Source organism: Rhododendron vialii, chromosome 2a (assembly GCF_030253575.1).
Source record: "Rhododendron vialii isolate Sample 1 chromosome 2a, ASM3025357v1".
NCBI lineage: Eukaryota > Viridiplantae > Streptophyta > Magnoliopsida > Ericales > Ericaceae > Rhododendron > Rhododendron vialii.
The window spans coordinates 40123100-40145350 of NC_080558.1; the positions used below are offsets into that span (position 1 = coordinate 40123100).

General features: G+C 39.3%; 2 protein-coding genes across 2 annotated transcripts; one reads left to right on the plus strand and one right to left on the minus strand.

Moving 5' to 3' along the window:
• Positions 1–5031: 5031 nt before the first annotated feature.
• Positions 5032–16236, minus strand: LOC131315663 (UDP-N-acetylglucosamine transporter UGNT1-like). The gene is made up of 10 exons (XM_058344853.1): positions 15871–16236; positions 13165–13241; positions 12586–12747; positions 12339–12472; positions 9591–9721; positions 9464–9508; positions 9207–9304; positions 6333–6440; positions 5532–5588; positions 5032–5405 (listed from the first exon to the last, which is right to left on the minus strand). Exons 1-10 carry the CDS (start codon positions 16013–16015, stop codon positions 5331–5333), a joined length of 1032 nt encoding a protein of 343 aa, XP_058200836.1. The 5' UTR covers positions 16016–16236; the 3' UTR covers positions 5032–5330.
• Positions 16237–17453: 1217 nt separating this feature from the next.
• LOC131313356 (ATP synthase subunit b', chloroplastic) lies at positions 17454–18397 on the plus strand. Its single transcript, XM_058341632.1, has one exon. It carries the CDS (start codon positions 17606–17608, stop codon positions 18239–18241), a length of 636 nt encoding a protein of 211 aa, XP_058197615.1. The 5' UTR covers positions 17454–17605; the 3' UTR covers positions 18242–18397.
• Positions 18398–22251: the final 3854 nt, after the last annotated feature.

Consider the following 22251-nt stretch of genomic DNA (forward strand, 5'->3'; position numbering starts at 1 on the left):
AAAGAACCCTAGACAAAGCAGCCAACAAGATCCATACGTTTTGATACATGTTTTGTTCTTTTTCATTCCAAATAAATGTGATCATAACAGACCATAGATGTTGTACTGTTTGTTTGAAACTTTGTCAATCACACCCTTGTGATGTTCACATGGTAGCCAACAGGGAATGGGGCATGCAAGTACTTTCCAGCCCCCACATAACTTTTAATTTGGTTTCATATATAATATATAGATTTGCGTACGTTCAATCTTTGAACATATATACATATTTAAATTGTGTCTCTACCAACATTAAGCTGGCAGGTTCAAAACAACTACTTACATATGATTTACCAGAGAGCGCGAAGCCAAGATTCAAGAATAGCGGAGTCAAATTGGAAAGAAATCATGCTCATTTCATTGCCGTTAGGTCTCGTCCCTTAATGGTAAGGGGCAGTAATATAGCTTCATTGTGGTCTTTGGAGCAATTTTCTTATACTTGGGGGGGTCAAATGTGTAGAATACCAATTATCAAATTCTGAAAAAAAAAAAAAAAAAAACTGAGTAATGAACACAATATGTCCCATTGGTAGATGCTGGATCACATTCACACGTGAAATGGAACCTAACAACTAAAATTGCTCCAACCATAACATCCATAGCTGAGCTGGGTGTTATAAATTTCCAACCCATTAACAGCAATGCCCCACCTTTCACTTTCACTGCTCCTCCAATTTCTCAGTCTGTCTCGACAATCAATGGTCTGAATTTTAAAAAAATTCTTCCCCTGTAAGAGTTTTTCAAAATTCGAACCGTCTAAAATACTTTTAGACGGTGAAATTGAGTGTAGTGAAGAGAGGATGAAAAGGAGCAGAAGGCGTAGACTTTTTGACCCACGAACAGGTACTGTGTCTGGGAATCCAATCCCAACCCTTTTTGACTAAGTTGAGTACCGATCAACTCCATGATGATTGGAAAAAGAAAATGTTACAATTCACTCTCGCTTCAATTTGATTGAGAGCATCTTATCGTGGCCTTGTTTGGTGACCATGTTAAGAGTAGTGATTATTCTGTTCTCTTGCCATGGAGCACCGTCACATGGTGCGCTCTTGGATCATTCTCTATCACATCACACATTGACATGGAAGCCATACTTTGTGGTACAACTCTCCCCAATGTGTGATGGAGAGAAGTCTCATGGAGCATTTAATAATTTTTTATCATTAAGGGGCAAGTAATAGTTGGTGACTATTTTGTTGCGTGAGAAAATTTAACATTTCCCACCTTATAGCTTGTTATACAAAACCCACCAAGTTCCTTTTCACTTGATCTCCTTCACCATTACTATGAAAGAAAAATCCACGAGGCAGCAATCAGAGCTTGAACTGATCGTGAGGCATCATGTCTGGTGGTGAAGTTTTTAAATAACGTTGGTGGGAACTCTAACAGTTGAGGTGTAATGGTATCAAGAATATCGAACAATATACAACAGATAATGGGTGTCGTGGTGGTGAATTTTAAAAAATCATTTTGGCACATTTAAAAAAATTGAGCGGTGAAAAAATCACCCAATAATGGTCGAATATCGGTTGTAAGACCATGAATCGGAAATGGACCGATACATCATGAGAATCGGCCGATACACATGTGATTTTTTCCATCACTGGTATATCAAAATGTAACGGTATCGGAAAGCAAAAATACATTTCGTAACGGCCGATTTTTAAAACCTTCCTGGTGATACACCCTAAATTACACGGCCTACTTCTATCTGATCAACTTTTTTCACTATTGTAAGAATGCATGGTGGCCCAAGTGCTTAATTGATTTGCTTTGAATATATGGGATGCTCTTTTGTAGCCCCAAAAAGATGAAAGAGCATTCATGGTCTTTATATCTCAAAGGGGTCCCCCAATATTCTAGGGCTCAAATCCTCCCAAGTTGGAGAGCAGTACCCTTATTAAAAGAGGCTTCCCCCTTTGGCTTTCAAGATAAGGAACCACCATGAGATATAGATGAGAGACCCATACTGCAATTTCAGGCTATTTGCAAGGGTTTGTCTTTTTAAGGTCTCAGGTTCGAAATTCCTCAGGTATTATCAAGTCTTTTGAAGCCAGTTCATACGGAACTTTATTCCGGCTTTAATTGGGCTTTCCGTAAATTAATAGTGAAATTGGGCTCTCAGAATTAGTCGAGATACACATAAATTGGCCCATACACCGAGATGTTAGGGTCATTGATGGATTTTGTCCCACAAATCCCCTTATCAGGAGCCAAGTACTGCATATGCGTGATCCGCACGTGGGCAACATTGCCATAGCTCAAGATAAAACTTCTCTCTCATTAAGGTTGGAACTACCTTACAATAGGCCCCATCGTGGTCATTAGTTAGGTTACGATTGTAACGTGGTGTGGAGTCTGATGCTACTGTACACCGAGTCATACGTACTATCCTAGCGGAATTTCTTAAGGAAAATTCTAAGTGCAAAGAAAACGTACCCGGAAAATATCCTGAAAGGGTAAATCAATGGTACAGATTCACTTTGAAGTGCATTTGTACCATTGATTTGTCTTTTCGGGATAATTTTCAGGTACATTTTCTTTGTATCTAGCACTCCTCATTTCTTAATGGTGACTCTAGCTAGTAGGCATTTTAGTTTAGGATAACTCCGACATAACTCTCTTATTCTTTCGTCATTGAAAATTGATCGTAGCTACCATGGATGTAGGCCGAACCATATAAAAATTGTTATTTCTTGTGTGAAATTTATCATTTGAAGCTCATTTTGATGTTTCATTAGATTCAAAAGAAGATTAATGCTTTGGTTCATGAATCCGTCCGTTGAATCCTTTATTTAAGTATCATTGTTTGGTTTAGTTCCTTCCTTCTTCTTCAATTATTGTTTGCACACTAATCCAAGCTGCCATTTTTGTTTGGTTAATTCTTACTAAACATGAAACAAGACTCAGGGGTTTCAACTAAAAGTTTTTGTCTTTGTGCTAATGACAATAGTTAAGTTACTTTCTCAAAATTTTATTTTAGTCGATCTATGCGAAGAGAATGGGTTGCCTAAAAAAAGCTTTGGTGGATAGATTGTGTGTAGAGATTCGGACACAGATTATGACCGGACATAGATTGTGTACATGGACCCCACAAAAGAATATGAGACCCACGTGCATTTGCACAATTCGAGACACAACTGTGTCTACGTAGATGCATTTAGATCTAGATCTATGCAATCTGTGTGCGCAACATTGCTCAGACAACTATACTCCTACTAGTTTGTAGTCACTTTTGCCAGTCCTTTCCAGCTCATGAATGTTGGACCTCAATCTGATGTTTCGTCCAAGGTATCAGCTAGAGCACCGATGTTTCTACGGGCACAGTACGTATCAGCAGGGCTGGCCCTAGGCGGTCCTGGGCGTAGACCCACTAGGCGACCGTCAAAGGCATTCTGTTTTGGGTCAAATAATTGGACCCCCAAATCGTAAAATATTAGGTATGTGTAATATTTTACAATCAGGATAATGTAGCCTGGTGGTAAGCAGCGAGTTTCTAGATTAGGAGCTCACGAGTTCAATTCTTATCTCTTTTGTTTTTAATGAAAAATTTTAGAGTGTGTTTGATTTACAAAGGCTTCGAGTGTCTAGAATAGGAGCTCGCGAGTTTGATTCTTATCTCTTTTGTTTTTAATGTAAAATTTTGGAGTCTGTTTGATTTAGAAAGGCTTCGAAAACGACCCTTTAGAGTGTCGAACGCCTGACCTATAGTTCTAAAGGTTTGTTTAACTACATTGCCGCCGAACTACAAGCTCCACTTGTTTCTTCGATCGAAACAAATAATTAATATACTAAAAAGTAAAAGGCCCCATTTTTAAAACCCCGCCTAGGGCCTCAAAAATCTCAAGGCCGGACCTGCGTACTAGTGCCAATGAGATAATGTTCAAATTTATTGCTACTAGTGTTGTTTTCACATATTGCTACTAGTGTTGTTTTCAAATTAATCTGGTATCGGTCTAGCCATACCGATCAATATTTGAGCCGAAACAGAATCGCAGTTCTACTACCGAACTTGCTAAAAAACAGTATGAGCCGGCGAGTACTGCACAAAATTCAAATCCTTTGGTTTCGTCAGATGCAAAGTCAGAGACTAGTATCTGGGTTCATGAATCAAGTTATATTCATCCTCGATTTGATGGTCTAATTCTAATAGTAGCTTTCATGCATGGGACCAACCAGATAAATGTTTTCGCGATCAGTACAGGCATAGAACAAAAGCTCCAACACTCTGCTTACCATATATTCCCTTACTAAATTCATGAATCTAGACCTAAGTTTGACCCTCGAAAATATTTTACTTTTGAGTTCAGATTAATGGTAAGTACAAATTAATAGTTCATTATTACAATAAAACATTTCATTTTGTCATTCTCTCCTCCTGTTTTTTGCACACCTTCGATAAGTCATGGATTGGTATCCACTAAATATTACTCCCTTCATCCCTATTTAAAGGACCACTGTTCCATTTTGGCCATTGGGTTGTCACAAAAGGGTTTCCAACCCTCCAGTCCGGTCTGGGCTCATCTCAGACCCAAATAATGATATATGAACTGCTGGGCTCAAAGGTCCCGCTTACAAAATTAATCAAGCAAAAGATTAGCTTGATTGAACATCATTAAAATCCCAAACTATTACGCCCCATTAGGCCTTTACTCCAATTCCTCAGCTAAAAAAAAAGGTCTGTTCAAACTAGAAAAAGGAAAAGCCCAGAATTTTTTTCCTGGAAAAACTGAATTGCCAAATCTAGTTGTATCTTCTCTCACACACAACTCTGAAAAAATCAGTCTTGTTTGGATGTCAGTTATCACCGCTCCATCTTTTTCACATATTTTATATTCTATTGACCTTTTCCAAAGCTCATCAATACTGTAGTATTTATGTAGCTATAAATCTGGTTTGGTAACAGATTTTAAGCCAAAACTTATACCAAAAAACCCAAGTGAGAGGTAACTAGTTAGATGTATGACGAAGGCACTGGAATCATGGTAGAGCTGCTACAAATTTCCAGTCAATTGGCTATATTTCTCGTATGTATTCCCAAAGTCGATTTCCAACCATAGCATGAGAATATCAATCTAACATGTAAAGCAAAGAGAATAGAAAAATATGTCTAAAATGCCTACTGTGCCTCCAGCCCCCCATCTTTCCACAACAAAAGCATGACGATTCCCCGAATCAATTAGGCTCAAACTTCTTCGTAAGTAGAGTGCTTATACCCAGTATATCTCCTTCCAAAAAGCCGTGACCATCAAATCAAAAACTGTGGATTCCTAATGAAGCAGCCTTAGCAGTTACTTCCCTATGAGCTTATAGTATGCATACAAGCCCGAACCAATAAAACCAAGCAACTGCCCCAAAACATTCAACTGCAAGGTAAACCAATCAAACTATCTCTTAAGAGCAACACTCGAAAACAGAGTTCAAAGTGATAAAAACGAAAAGTCCAGATAACAGTGCCATTTAGAGATACAGAAAGTGAAGTTCACACTCACAAAGTCAAATGGAAGCCCACCGAACAACATCCAGCCAAGTCCAATGGTGAAAAGATCCTACAGCAATAACAACAACAACAAAAAAAAAGGAACTGAGCGTTTGTTGGACTTTGAAAAGCAAGGATTATAAGGACCTATATCGAACAAGAAAATAAATGAACTCCAGGAACCGTGCCACTCAGAGATTTCTTTTACATCCTTAGCCATCTTACTGCACAGCTTCGCCCAATCAAATCAATCAAACTTCAAACCAATTTCACAAAATCAAGCCACCTCTCACTCAATTCCCTACATATTGTCCAAACTTCACTTCTTCTTCTTTTGTTGAAAAAGAAGTTTCCCAGTTTAACCAAAGTGGTGAACAGCTAAACAAGTTTTATAGGGTGACCCTAATTGACTACTTTAAACCCTTCCCTTCATTGGCTTATCTATCACAAACCTAAAAGCATGGCAACAAAAAAGCAGTATTTCGGTTTTCTTTGTATTTTGTAGCCCTTTTCAAATTCTTGGTTAACTTTGGCAAGCAATCCTCTGAGTGTCCACATGCACACTGTGAGTTTCACCGTATTGCATAAGACAATCCATTTATCTTCTCATTCCAAATTTCCAATTGTAGAGCATCTCATTTCAGGTCAAATAGCTCTAGCATTCTTGGAGCAGTGTCACTTGTTTAGGTTGAAAATGATCTAGTTGCATATTCCGTAGGGTAATATTACCACATTAATGTGCAAGTTTGTCAAGACTTTGGTCACATTTGGGAAAATTGTGCATGCCATAAGGAAAAGCCGCGGGTAAACAAACCTTCAAGTTGCCACAAATGGTCTGCGTGAGTGCTGAATTGAGAGTTGTGTTCAGGAATATACTATAATTCAAGAAGAAGGCCAGTATGCAGGATAGAAGCAACACAACCTGCAATTGACGATACAGAAATAAATCAGCAAAAGCATTACCTTTAGTTACAGCATCATTGTAATAACTAAGATAGAAACAAGTGCATAAAAATACAAGCACCCACAAGGAATGAATAACTACAGTTTTGAGTTACACATAATTTAGGCATAAAAGATGGAAAGATTACCTGAACTTCTAGTAGAATATCACTCGTCAATGATTGATGACTAAACAAATGAAAACAAAAAAACTAGAACTGTCCGATGAATTTGCAAATCTGGAAAAAGTCAAAACACTTTAATTTTTCAATGCAATTGCAAAGGTTTATACTTGTTTCCTTTAAAATAGGTTCTACAAAATGAAAAAGGACTATGCATTGACTTCGGAGAAACAAGATTACTTCTCGGATTTCAACTATCTGCCATCACTATAGTCATGATTCTAGAGTCAATGATGTTGGAATGACTGGCTGTCAATATCGGATGGATGTGGTCGAGATTCGAGGAAGGCGTTCAAGTTTTGGTTTGGGTCCGCAAGTTGCCCAGTTGTCAATATCAGATGGATGTGGTCGAGATTCGAGGAAGGCGTTCAAGTTTTGGTTTGGGTCCGCAAGTTGCCCGGTTGTCAATATCGGATGGATGTGGTCGAGATTCGAGGAAGGCGTTCAAGTTTTGGTTTTGGTCCGCAAGTTGCTTGCAGTCAAGAATGTGTTCAAGGAACAAGTAGGTTGTGATGAGAGTATCATACAGAGAGAACAAGATGAAGGAAGAAGAAATAAGATAGACCTGGTGAATACATAAACCACATGATCTAAGCTAAAACTGAAGATGTGAAAACATATGCTCAACTCATCGCATTAGACATTGATAGGGAACGAAAACGTTATTGAACAAACTTAAAGACAGTTCCCTCCGTCATCACATTAGACATTGATAGGGAACGAAAATGTTATTGAACAAACTTAAGGACGGTTCCCTCCGCAATTGTCAGGAACTTTAGGGACCTATGAAGCACCCAAACTCCTAGAGGTCAGCGTGTCCCTGTTTCGAACACAAGGACTCGGGGACACGGCAAGACATGCTATGTGACATGTCCATTAAATTTAACTAATCTTTTTAGGGGACAAGGTGGGGACATGGGAGGGACACGTATAGGGACACGGCGGGGGTTAAATATATTGAGTTTGGATACCGCAAACTAATTCACTTCTAATGAATACTCTCACTCGTACACAATACAAGGTTACACGAGTACTCACTCAATCACACACAAAACACCTCTCACTTACATTTGAGAGCCTTCTTCACTCATACTTACACACTCACTCACTCACACCTTGAGCGTTTCTGACGCAGCGGAATTCACAAAGAGACTAGTTAGCGTACTAATCCAAACGAGATAAACAACTCGTCGCAACGAGCAAATCTTGCGCACAAGAAAGAAAGAGAAAATCTCTGCAATATTATTAATCAAAAGCTACATAAACCCTAAGTTACAAACCTTTATATAGGCCGAAACTCTAGAAACCCTAAAAATAAACTTGGAAATTAAAAAGTCCCAGAATTTGGGGCTTTTCCTAAAATTGAAAACGGGAAAGAAAAACAAGACTTTCCCAAAAAGAATCAACTTAAAAGGAATTACGATCTAAGAGTTATTAACGAAACAAATCTTTCCTAAAACGGCAAAATAACGCAATAGAAAGCCTAAACGAATGAATCGGGCCGAAAAACACCATTCATCATCAACCTTTACGGTTAATGAGTATCGACTGGAGCGCGAAAATAAGTCAGCCCACCAAGTTTGGGCCTATTCTGAGCTCGTCCGAATTTAGCCGATTTGGGTAATCTGAAATTAAACACCGTTTAGACTTCCGGGGTTTGGCTCGGTCCAGCTGATCATGGAATTGGGCCTCCACGTGTTCTACATCAGTTTCTCTCGCGCACTCTAACCAAGTGGGCTCTCATCTCCTATTTATACGGAGCCTCGGAAGTTTCAAGGCAAGAACATCTCTAGACTAGTTTTAGAAGTTTCCAGAGAAACACTGAAGACTCCATCACAATGTCGAGGATTCTGGAAGATTCAGGAAGGTTCCAGCATGCCCCGGAACACTCCAGAGAAGTCCGGACGAGTCCGGAATATTCTAGTGAATTCTAGAGAAACCTGGAACATTTCTGGAATACTTCAGTGTCTGTGTCTAGATGTACAATTTCATGGCCAAACATATAATCAGGTCACAGTTTTCTAGACTCAAATCAAACAGATGAATAACCTGGTGCATATCTTTCTTTAGTTACCGATGCAACATGAAGTAATCAGATTTAAGACCATACAAAACTTCAGATCTACAGAGAAAATCTGAAAGGAAATGCAAAGGGTAGTCAACGACGAAAAATGCTAGTACAATTTTGAAATAGATAAAGAATAACCAATTTGCAGGCACATATAGAACTCTAATGCGGCAAGAAGTACAGGTCAATTATGAACTTTACAAAGCTTCAAGTGATTGATTAGAAAAAGAGGTGCAGAAGGTAAATAAGGATATAGAATGCTAGTATACTCATTAATGAAATTATCAAGCAAAATATAATGTCTCCCCTTGTTGAAAATCTGCATGATATAGGGCGCAATTCTATGTTTTTCATTTTTGATAAGTGAGACGTGAAACTGATGTCAGAGCCTCTTGCCCACAAGGAACAATATGCCGATTATCCTAGTCAAGTTAGCAAATGAGCATAGAACTCTCGTATGCAAACTATGAAACTCCTACTGAAGATCACAAATTACCAGAAACCCAGGTGAAAACAAATATGGAAAATTCAATGTCAACTCCAAGTCACCCCTGATAAATGTCCAGAACAGTAAAAACGGCCCGCATATTATTCCTGTATCAGAAAGTAAAATGGTATTATCTTATAGTTCATGAGTTAGAATCATACTAAGATGTTTTGAAAGAGAAGATAATCAAGTCCACATGACATTCTTTTGTTTCAGCTCTTTTTTTTTTTTTTTTGGTACATTTTGTTTCAGCTCTGGTAACATACCATTGCACCACATAAGTCCAAAGCTATTGAGGCCGCTAGATTTACCTGCGAAAAATGAAAGTATCAACAGTGAAAAGGAGGACCATCAAGCTACTGAAAAGGGTCTTCCAAACAGAAGAAGTATTACCTATGCGGGCTATGGTTGCCAGATATATTGCAGTAGTAATGTTGGCTAAGAAAACAACAGCATAGCCATAGGAATCAAATGATAAGTCTCGAGCTCCCGCAATAAATGCACCAAGAACGATCAATGCCACACTGATATCACCTTAACGTTTTGGTTACATGGAGGAATTAGAATCATAACAATTTAAACGATAGCAACATGACTTCATGTGAAAAAGAAAACGTCAATCACAACTTTAATTATCAAAGCCAAAGATGCTATGCACCATGATTAACTGTAATGGAGGAATTAGGGACATTATAACCCAAGCAAGTTTTCATAACAATGGGGGTAAAAAGGAAGATAACTTGTCAAGTGATCCAAAACTAACCTGCTAGGCACTCGATTGACTATTTAAAGTACCAAAAGCTAAAAAGGTTCACAATTCATAGGAAAATGGTCCTAGATGTGAGAGTAACTGGGAAAAACTCAAAGATGTGTCAATTCCAAGGGGGACTCACACAAGATAGTTGGAACTTGGAACCCACCAACCAAATGGGTATTGTAGTGGGCCGAATATTTTGGTTCAGTCAGACTCAATACACTCGGCAGAAGGCCATGCTTAGTCCTTCGATTCTGTCTAATCAAATCAAGTCGAGCATCGGACTTTTAGGTTCGGATGCCAGAATTGGCGGTGGAAAAGTTCGGATATGAAGTATCCAACTGCCGAACTATACTAGGGTCAACACTCTACTCCTCAAGGTTTGTGCTTTTAGGTTCAGTGGACTCGCACAGGCCAACTCATCCACGTGAGCCTAACCGCCTTGCTCCCTACGCCAGCTATGACATCACCTGGAGCGGCTAGGGCACGAGATGGGCACGAACGCACATGGGTGACAACTCATGCACATGCACGATAACGCCCTTATCCGGTAAGTCAAGCATGACGTCAGCCGGGGCAGTTTTTGAGCGTGTGAGGCATGCGCTGGATTGGAAGGCAAGCCAAGGAGGTCTATATAAAGGCAAGGATGAAACCCTAGAACGGTACGCAATCTTCACCTCTCTAAACCCTAGTGCTTCTTCCTCCTACACTTTCTAACTAGATCGTTGGAGGGCCTTTTCGGTCTCCGACCGGTCTGGCCCTTAGTTGCACAATGCTTGTGGAGATCAAGCAAAAGGCTAGGCGAACCCATCCATCCGAACCAGAGGCTCAGGTGAGGTTAACCGATCTTGATCGATAACCCCACAGGTATCAATGAAGGTTATACCAGAGTCACTTTCAAGATATTTGGGTTTAGGTATTGCCAGACAATCATTTGTTGCTTGTTTTTTGGTTGTTTCTTTGATACATTAAAGAGAGAGTATAATGCATGTAATTTACAACGTATCAGAAGATGCCAACGTACATGATTTCCATAAATGTACAAGATAACTGAGCCTCTCATTTGACTTGTCCTCGGTTCACCTTTATAGTATTGCACTCAGTCTTTAATTGATAACAGTGTCTTCTCGGTAGATCTGTGTTTGCAAATTTACCCAACCCATCCTCGGTGGGTAGGGCTAGGTTCCTCGTTCCTCGAATAAGATAAACATTACTCTAGCTGTAAAACCACATATTTTTCACCGGTAGACTACTTTATGGGCATATTTACCATATAGCCCTGCGTGCAGACGTAGTAGTCAAGAAGAGAGACATGATAGTAGCGGATAGTCGGGCAAGGGGAAAAGGAAGACCTAAACTGACTTTGGATACCACGATACGGAAGGACTTGGGCTTACTATATCTAAGTGAAGAGGTAGCTCTAGACAGAGCTAAATGGAAAAATAGGATTCATGCAGCTGACCCCAATTGATTGGGACACAAGGCTTAGTTTGGTTTGGTTTGAGACTACTTTATGGACATTGCACCAATATGTTTCGTGTTTTAGGTAAATATTTCCATCTCCAACAAAAGTATCATTATACACTGACCTTTAACATATCATAGCTTGGTTATGTAAAGGCAAAAACAACAAAATTGCACGTACATGAATATTTGTCCATGGAATAGTGTTGAAAAGAAGCTATAGTTATGCTTAAAGACAACGATGGTCTCAACTCTCGTTGGATTTTGTTACGTTTGAAAAGCATAGTTCAAATGAGACAAGCTTTTAGCATATGATAGTACACTCCCTGATGCCACGACATATGAGGCTATGACGACAAGACCTTTTCGGCCAGCCGATCTGAATTGGCTCTCTGTCCTATCCTTCTACAAGGTAAAAGTCAGGGTCTGCAAATCCTCTTAGTCATTAACAAGAAGATCTAGCAAATTATTTGGAAGGAAAACAAAAAGGGCCCTGAACATGCATATGTAAGTCCTTGCATTGTATTGAAAAGTAATTCATCATCCAAACTTCGTGGGGATTAGCTTGGAGAGAGGCTCATATTTATAGACCTTGACTAGAGGTTCGATGGGAATCATTTGAGGTGAGGTTCAAGAAGAAATCCTTGAGCCACAATCTAAAGGAAGTTAACTACAATGGTAAGTGTAAGTATAAATCCTTTTCATAATCCTGAAATTATGTTTACTACTCATATTCAGCTCTCCAGAACAACCAATCAAGTGCATTCACAAAATTAACAGTACAAAAACCTTCATTGAGCACAGTTTAGAGACGGAGTCAAATAACATTTTGCATTTAAATTGCTTGAATTAAATCTTCAGCATCTTCTGATGACCAACAGGATATACACTTGGAGAAGGAGGAGTTATAAAGGCCAGTTTACCTTCCAACAACAGAAGACGTGTACTTCTGCCCTGCCAAGACAGCCTCAACAACCATTGCGAATACCACGGTTGTCCTCCTGAGGGTGGTGTACATGGGTACGTTTACTCCGCGGACAGACTCCATGGTAGCTAGCTTTCAAGGATGAAGAAAACATATCGGTAGCTATAAATTACTTACAACCAGATTGGCAACTCAAAAATCCACCAAAAGAAAAGCTTATATGGTGAACTATGTGGACTTTGTACCATATAAAGCAAATAAGTCACTGCAAGGGGTAGGGTATGGATCAATGTCTTCAATGGAACAAATGTTGTGGACTTGTCACTGATACTCAAGGATTCACCCCCGCCGAAGGAGATAAGCTTCCAGCGTCTTAATGCAAAAAGAAAAGCACATGAGCATATCATCTGCAGCAACAGGTCAGAACACATGTTAACATAGACCATCACATTCGCAAGGGTCCATCCTGATCAGTGGAAATAAGATGCTGTAGTAAAAAAAGACAAAAACTTAAGGAACAAATACAGAAGACCAATAAAAAAAACTGAAGGCTCGAGATTGCAAAATTATGAAAAGCTAAAGGTTTAGTGGTGAAGGATCTATTGCTTAGTCAGAAGAAGCATATTCACCTACTAGAAAACAAAAAAGATGAGTCAAACAGTGGTGGTTTGCTTAGAAACTAATATTATGTGTATCAAAAATACTTGTATCAACATGTCAGCACAATAAGTGGACAAATATTCAATAGGTATTGAGTTAGAAAACAACAACTGTGAGAATATGAGAGCAGCAACTTCTGAAAATCGCATTCATTGCCTTCCTACCTGGAGGAGAGTGATGACATTGGCACTTGGGAAGCTATATGAAGAAAGAGCTGCTTTGTTGAACAAAACCAACAGCACTGCAAATGGAAAAGGGGTCATAACATAATGAAGACAAAAGAGGAAACATCAAGAGTAAAGGAATAACAATAAGGCTTAAGCATAAACGATATGCTGAATTAAGGAAAGCAAGTTTTCTTAGGGGTGGGGGCATCGATGATTGACCTAACTGAGTTTCTATCAAATGAAAGATCTACCTCAAAATTTATCATGGATTAATAATCATACCAATCCCTCCAAAAATTCTTTTACTTGCAAATCAAGCTCATGTCAGTTAACCTACAAGCATATAAGAGAAATCATGCATCTAGAATCTTAAGCACATTAACTGTATCGCATTCAAGTGCTTTCTTGATGCAAGCTAACTTGATGTATCCCAGTAGGTAGCAGACTAGCAGGTCTCTAGGGTTTCAAGTCCAGTAGACAGCAATACGATTCTCCCAAAAGCAGGAGGGTGAGGAATGAAGGCCAGGTGCAATGCCGACAATTAACCACCAAAAGCCCACATTCCACGAAAGAAAATGTGAAACATTAAAGCCATACTCGCATCTGTCATAATGAGAAATTACAGAATTTGTACAACGGATCAAGCTAATTGGACCACTGGAATTAGCAAAACCATTTATACAAGTACAGCCAATGTTGCTTTGAATCGTAGCCCGGGAGTGGAGAGTGAAGTTGAAATGACATTAGCAAAACCTAGGAAACTAAAAGTATTTTCATTTCTAAATGATATGGTAGAGCCTACAAGTTCTTTCGGCCATCAAGATTGGGTGATCCACCTCCATGTCGAGCACTGGATTGGCCTGGAGCATCACATGCTTAGCACACACATAGTGCACCATAGAAACATTGCAATCTTAGCACCTACATCAGTCCAACATGTTTATCAGCTGAGAGAAACTTCATTTTATTATTCTCTTGGCTAGATATTCATTTATTCGCCTTTCCTAGTGCATTTCTCCTTCTCTGAGCAAAGGAAACTCTACTTAAATTAAGCTAGGAGTTCATAGATTTTCGCGACAATTCCTGATAGAAGGTCCAAAAGGAGTGCACTTACGCTACCAGTTAAGATTGGTCATGGTAGAGATAGAGGCAAGTGTAAAAGTTTGTAACCACAGCAAACCTCATCGCAACTGCAATGGCAGATAGCACAAATTGAAAACTGTGATAGATCAAAGAGAGCACAAGGCTAAATTGTGATCAGTGATCTAATGATCCATGTGAACCATTCGACGTTTTTAGACATTTTTACACTGGCAGTGCCAACTTATTCACAGGGTTACGACAACTTTGTAACTGGTAACCTTGCTTCCTTAGTTCATACCCATATCAGTCCATCACAAAAGAAATACTCCCTGATATTTACAACTTTCAAGATACTAAACGGGCACCAAGATCAAGGGAAAAGTGTAAGCAGGGAGGTGACTTCTTGAACGAATTATTACATATAAAGCAACAAATAAACACATGACATGTAGAAGATTATCTCAATCTTCTAATGCTTAGAAAGCAATAAGGTATAATCAGATTGAATACATGATTTGATTTTCTTAGAGTACGAGCAAAACACAGGATATGTACTCCCTAGAAGTAGAGGTGCAAACCGGACTGCTCCTAAAATCCTTGAAGATTTGAGAGAACACAGCACTAAGCAAAAAACCTTCACCGGTGAATTTTAAATTGCCATTTCAGCTTTTGTGTAAATGTGTACAGTGATGATTTTCTCTTAGATGCGCCTTTCAAATAGACACTGGAAGCAACAACTGATAAGCTCCACACATTTGAATATAAACATCTGAAACAATCACCAGAACCTATTCCAACATTTCATGTTCTGTTCTTCAAAAACCTAATTCTATGAATCAAACAACCATTTGCTAAGACAATCAGTAAGGTATAATCTGATTGAATACATGATTTGATTTTCTTAGAGTAGGAGCAAAACACAGGATTTGCACATACTAGAGAGTAGAGGTCCAAACCGGACTGCTCCTAAAAGATTTGACAGAACACAGCACTAAGCCAAAAACCTTCACCGGTGAACTTTAAATTATTATTTCAACTTCCGTGCAAATGTGAGAAGTGTGAAGATTTGCTCTTTGCTGCACCTTTGGACGGAACAACTGATAAGCTCCACATATATGTCGGTGAATGAAAACATCTAAAACCGTCACCTACTAGTAAAACAAGGCGCCAAACCAATACCCTGCTATACCGTCAACATCGAACAAAAACTACTCCAACATAACATATTCTGATATTAAAAAACCTAATTCTATGGATCAAATAATCATTCCCTAAGACATTCATAAATCCGATTCACAGATATAGTCCTCCAATTAGTCACATAATCCTTCATCACGCCCATGCGCTCTCAATTCTCGCTCTTGCACGTTTTACTAGCTCGGGATGTTTTTGTTTTGCAAGGCGCTTTCACACTCACTCTCGCGCTCCCGCACGCACATTATGTGACTTCGGTCCTCCATAAGAAGCCAAACAATTCTCAGACGAATCGATCAGGAAACAAGCAATTAAAGAAAACTCGAATAACTGGTTCAAATCACGAAACACAGGCACATCAAAAATCTACCCAAGAAAATCAACGTAGTTTCCACTCTCATAATCGATATGGTTTTAGGTTCGTACCAGCGCAAGACATGTAAGATATGGCGGCGTAAGCACCTCGCTTAGTCATTCCAGATCCTTTGAAGAGCCTCTCGTCTCCTCCTCCTCCTTTTGAGGGATCTGATACAGGTAATTCCATCTTGTTCATCGATGAACTCGACGCCATCTACAGATCTTTTCAAATCTCTCTCTAAAAGACAAATTTCTCTCTCTTGACTGGGTATGTAGTGTTGTGGTCGGAGACTCGGAGTGTTCAAAGATGGGCAGGCCAGGCAGGCGGGGTGGTATCTGGTACAGGACGGGGAAGATGCTCTCTCAGCCGGTCGCAAGCGTCTTCGGTTAAGGGTGTGTTTGGACGGGAGGGATATTTCATGTAACGGTTATATTTATATATGCCCTCTCTCACATTGACTTGGACCATAGTGGGAGGAGGAACGAAATATTAGTCCGGTTTATTGGTGTATTTGCTCCTCACACAATAGACTAGGGTTCGATCTTTGTTCAAGCTGTAATAAAATAATTTCTTGTGTATTTGTTAGTCCTGACAGGGATGATGTGCCTTTGATTAAATCGAGGAAAAAATTAGTTGAGATGCGCGTCACAAACACCTCTAACGGTCAAATTCAAGAAATAAATAAATAAATGACCTTTTGTCACTAAATAATACTCCTGCAATGCACACCCTTCTCTGGTACGTGCATGATATGCACTTCTTAATTACTATTTTGAATTCATAATATTTTGCATCAAAATTCTTTAACTTTAATTTGGAATTCATTCAATTTTTTATATAGAAATAATAATTTCTTAACTATGTTTTTAGCATACATATTGAGTTCAGTGTGCGTGGGACTCATCCCTATTGTGAGTGAGTGAATGTAAGTGTTTGTGTGTGCTTAAATACTTATGGAAATGTTTTTCGCAACACCAAAATCGATATTTAAGCATTCCTTCAGCCGAGAAAACAAATTAAGGCTCCATTTGTTTTGATGTAAAATGTTTTCCAATAAAATATTTTATCTATTTTTCGGTGTTTAGTTGTATAAAAACTAAGGAAAATAATTTTTATTAATTGGATGAAAATGATGTACTTTTAAATCTTCCGTAAGTTATTTTTCCAAAATGAACCCACTGCCTTTACTGCAATTCTAACTGCTCAGTTTTTTCGATCGTCAATCCGTAGTCACGTTCAACTCTCTCTCCCTCTCTCTCTCTCTCTCTCTCTCTCTGAATTCCCTCGTTTAAGCCCTCTTTCTACACTACATATTTTGTCGATTTTTGAAAATAATTTTCATGTGCTAACCAAACGCCAAAAAATAAAAATTTTGAAGTTTGTTTTGCTGAAAAAATATTTTACATTGTAACAAAACCTAAAAGTTACGAGAAAAAACAATGAAACGAAACAATTCAAAAATCGTGCTATGTTTGGATTGGTATTTGAAATTTTTTTTAAAAAATAGTATGGATAATAAGTGAAGAGAGACAAAAAAAAAAAAAAGGTTAAAAATAGAAAGAATCTAGAGATAATTTTTTTAAAAGTTCTTTTTGAATCGTAAAAGACAACAAGGCATTATGACCGTAGAGATTTTTTTATGCCCCACATAAAATGGAAGCATTTTCGTGATCACAATCTCATCATCGTTCTTTTGTGTGGCATACAATGAGATAACACCAATCCCCACCCCACACAAAAACCAGACACACCACCACCATTCCACTCCTACACCACCACACTCACACCCCCAAAACAGCCCCTATGGCCAACATGATCATGGCCTCCTCCAAAACCTTAATCCCCCCTCCCTCCCCCACCCCTACCTCTAAACCCAAATTCCAATTCCCCCAAATCTCCTTCTCCAAATTCCCCAAACCCCAAATCCCCAAACTACCCCTCTCCTCCCTCGCCGCTGTCGCCGCCGCCTCCCTCGCCTCCGCTCCCCCCTCCCTCGCCGAAGAATTCGAGAAGGCCGCCCTCTTCGACTTCGACCTCACCCTCCCCATCATCATGGCCGAGTTCCTCTTCCTCATGTTCGCCCTCGACAAGATCTACTACAGCCCCCTGGGGAACTTCATGGACGAAAGGGACGCGGAGATCAAGGAGAAGCTTGCCAGCGTGAAGGACGCGTCGGAGGAGCTGAAGCAGCTGGAGGACCAGGCGACGGCGGTGATGAGGGCCGCGAGGGCGGAGGTCGCGGCCGCGCTGAACAAGGCCCAGAAGGAGGCCCAGGAGGAGCTGGAGGTCAAGCTGGGCGAAGGGAAGGCGAAGGTGGAGAAGGAGCTGGAGGAGGCCCTGGTTAAGTTGGAGGCGCAGAAGGAGGAGACCATTAAGGCTCTTGATTCCCAGATCAAGGCGCTCAGTGAGGATATTGTCAAGAAGGTCCTCCCTGTCTAATCTCTCTCTCTCTCTCTCTCTCTCTCTCTCTCTCTCTAATTGTTGTGTCTTAGTTCTGGTGTAAAATGTTTTATAGATGGGCTGATATTGTGTTCTTGAGATGCATTCTTGTAATCGAGATTAAATAAATTGAAAATACTACTTTGGATGCTGCCACATTCTGTTGATGTTGTCTCCCCTTGTTTAAGAGCATCTCCAATCCACCTCTATTTCTCTAAAATAGAAAATGGATGTGACACATTGAGGGGAGATTTTATAATTTATTCTCTTTTTTCTTCACTTTTTGTAATTTTTGAAAGAATTTTTGAGGGACCCACCGTCCTTTTTAGAGTTTGGTCCTCTAAAAGTAAATTTGGTCCTCTAAAAATAGAGGATCAAAAGTAAATTTGGAGTACAAAATTCCTCCAAAACTCTAAAAAGGACGATGGGTCCCTCAAAGATTCTCCCAAAAAGTACAAAAAGTGAAGAAAAAATGAAATAAATTACAAAATCTCCCCTCAATGTGTTACATCCATCCTCTATTTTGGATGGATTGGAGATGCTCTAAGAGCAAGTTTACCGGTGGATAGGTATACTATCTTGTGAACAGTTTACAATTTTACTTTAGCTATCAACTTTTTCTTTCACAATTACACAAATATTATCTATTTTACCTAACACCAATTAAAATATACATTTTTCCACTCTTCTCCTTTTATCTTTATTGTTTATTTATTGTGAAGGAGAGAGTTGAAACAATAAAATAATGAGTAGATTGTGAACAATTCTTAGGCAAAAGAAGCTAAGAACCATAGACAAAGGAATTTTACCTTATTGTTTACCTATGCTGCTATAGCTGAACATTTCTCACTTTGGTGAGCTAAAATAGCTACAACGGTAGTTTACCTATGCTGGTAAACTTGATCTATTGTTTATATACTCCATATGTGTAGAAGCTGTAATTTCTTGAATGGAGATTGGGTAATTGGGTAACATGTATCCAATTCCTTGTTAACTCATGGTGGTTAATGTATTTGAATCTGCATCAAATTGGGTCTTGTATAACTTTGAGCTATTGAATGCTTCACTCCATGCAGAGCTCGTCTTGACAGTTTGGGGCCTGTGGCGAATTTTTTAGATGGGGCCTTACTTTTTCCTTTTGGACTTGTATACTGGTTGCTAGAAAAAAAAATTTGAGCTATATGTTAGGTACTAAAAACAGTTGGGGCTCTAATTTTTGCACTTTTTGGAGGGGCCTCTAGCCCTAACCAGGGTTCAAGCCCCGTCATGGGCGATTGTGGGTTCAAGGCTATGGACAGCCTATGAATCTCTTGTGGACTAACTTTCTGACTCCCCTAACGCAGCTGATATATAACGTGTGGCCAAAAAAAAAAGGCTGCGTCTTGGGCCTTAGCCCAGTGTCGGCTCTGACTCCATGGCCTTGTGTCGAGTACCTCCACTAACTCAATTGACAAAGCATATGTACCAACTATTTGGGATCCTAAGTTCGTGAACGACTCCAGCTCAGCCGGTACAAGCGACTCATTTTGCTAAAGAACATGCTCGAGAGCAAACTTTTTGTCCCGTTTAGTAATTGAGTTGGCTCGAGTATACCTAGCTCAGCTTGAGTAGGATCGTGAACACAATGATCTGTTTATTGAATTTTACTCGTGGTGAGATATGCCTTAACTTCTGTTATGTGTTTGCCTGTGTTTGATGTAAACATAACCAGGGCTTAGTTTTGCTTTCCAAGTTTGAGTTTGAGTTTGAGATCAAGCTTGGTGGTTTAAATCAGCTCGAGTTTATCAAGCAATAGTTGAGTCAAGCCCAAGCTTGATTATTTGAGCTCAAGCCAAGCTCGAGTTCAGTCAATTAGCAATGAGCCAAGCTCAAACAATTCAAAGCTCGGTGCTATTGCAACCCTGTCCTCAATCGTATACACGTTAGGTATCTATGCCATTCTAACTCATGCTCTTCATTTGTTTCTTTTACCACTCTCCCCATGGATCGAACCTCTCGAGGATGTAGATACCATTCCAGCTTATTCCACTTCCTCTCATCTCCAGTATGGAATGCCCGTTCCATTTTTGTATGGCACAACATTCGCAGGTGGGTATTAGTTAGTTCTGCTTTCACATGTAGGTATTAGATAATTCTTCTTTAGTTTTCTTCCTAGTTTTCTACTAGGAATCCCTCTGTAAAATCTAAGATTCGAGCACAGCGTTCGTTTTGAATCGCGGTCGCCTTTCATCGGTTCTTTGCTTCTACTGCAGTTCCTCAAACAAGATCACAAAGAACACCCCAATAGAGCTTAACCAAAAAAGATCCCAAACCCTGCAGCCTCAGAGGCCAATAGATTGGGGGAGCTCAACACATAGTAGGTAAGCAACCTCACGGCTTACACCTTGCGTTTTTATGGAGAGCCTGATTCTCCAAACTCGAACATGAGCCACGATATTATGACGTGTAACACTTGTCATCCCGTTACGTCATCAGCTCGGACGAAACAACATATGAAGAAGATGGCCGTTTTTATGATTTAGTGACATCTGTTTAGTAAGGGTGATTTTTGGTCGGGCAACTGGCTATAACAACTTTCCACAGTAGTAACTAGATGTGGCAATCTCAATCCATATTTTTTAATCAGTCCAAATTCGTCCACTTATAATTTAACCCAATCCGCTCATATTTTATAATGGGTTTATATGGATTGAACGCTTATGGGTTGAAAATGTATTCAATATGAGTTTAAACTAAAAGGCCCACAACTTGTTATAAAACACGGAAGAGACACCAAACACGGAAGAAAACGTGAAGCTAATTGCAAAATTGCCATTAATACTCCCTCCGTCCCTAAATAAGTGTTCGGCGCGCAAAACTAGGCTTGACAAAACATGAATATTTTTTATTAAAAAAATTAAATTTTTTTCACAATCTAATAGAACTCATTGCTATCTATTAATTTGTGAAAAAAAAATTAATTTTTTTAACGAAACAAATGCATTTTTTTGAAGGCTTAATTTTGCGCGCCGGACACTTATTTAGGGACGGAGGGAGTAGTAGTTACAGAAGTAACAGAACTAGCCTAGTAAAAGACGACTCGGGAAACAGAATACAAGTCAAACACATATGCTCCTCCTCCTCTCTCTCTCTCTAGTCTAGCAGGTGCCACAGTTACCTTTTCGCTAATTTATGTATCCATTTCATTTTTCAAAGTTTTTCATCAATTAATTTAGAAAGACCACATTCCACACCCTTTTCTTCTGACCGGACAATTCATGTGGACTATCGTCCCCGGTTTATTCTAACTCTTCATTAGCGAATGGCGAAATTGATTCCTCAAGAATTAGTCATAGAACACATAAACTGATCTAAACAACTTAAAAGAATAAAGAAAAAAAAAAGGAATAGCTTAAAAGGATTGTGATGGTGCACTGCCCAATCTAGTCTCATTCCTGTATTTCACTGAAATTGATAGTAATTCGTTTTACATGTTATTTTCGTTTGACCAAAAAAAAATCGTTTTGCATGTTGTGGAGGGGCCCAGGATAATAAAACCGAAGTTCTAATTTATGTCATTACTATTTTTTTTTTTAATCGGCTCATTGCTATTTGTTATCTATATTACTTTTTGAAGCATCCACAAAGAGGACTCATATTCAACCCATACCAAGGGAAGATAGAGGAGAAGGAAGGGGGGAAATGGGAAGGGAAAAAGGAAAGAGAGGGGGGCAGGGGTGGTTTGGACTTGACTTGACTCATATTCGACTCGATTCATTTCAATCCGTTTACTATTTGACTCGTATTTAACCTGTTCATATTTGACCCGCGATTCGTTTCAACCCTCCCATTTACCACCTCTAGTAATAACCATAGGAACTCCAAATCCGACATTCCGGGAGAGACCTATCTATCACCCATAGATTTTAGTGGTTCACAGCCTGATTGTAGGGCATGAGGGGCCCAATAATTGACTTCTAAAAGAGGAGAGTAATACGTTCCTCGTAAAAATAATGATTTGAAAAAGAAAA

Bases quoted from the DNA above. Each gene is read 5' to 3' on its own strand.
- LOC131315663 (XM_058344853.1), bottom strand. From the start codon at position 16,015: ATGGCGTCGAGTTCATCGATGAACAAGATGGAATTACCTGTATCAGAT. The intron at 9,305-9,463 runs GTATGTTACCAG...TTTCTGATACAG, and splicing joins TGGACTTATGTGGTGCAATG to GAATAATATGCGGGCCGTTT. The intron at 5,589-6,332 runs GTTTGTTTACCC...TTATTGCTGTAG, and splicing joins CCATTTGTGGCAACTTGAAG to GATCTTTTCACCATTGGACT.
- LOC131313356 (XM_058341632.1), top strand. From the start codon at position 17,606: ATGGCCAACATGATCATGGCCTCCTCCAAAACCTTAATCCCCCCTCCC.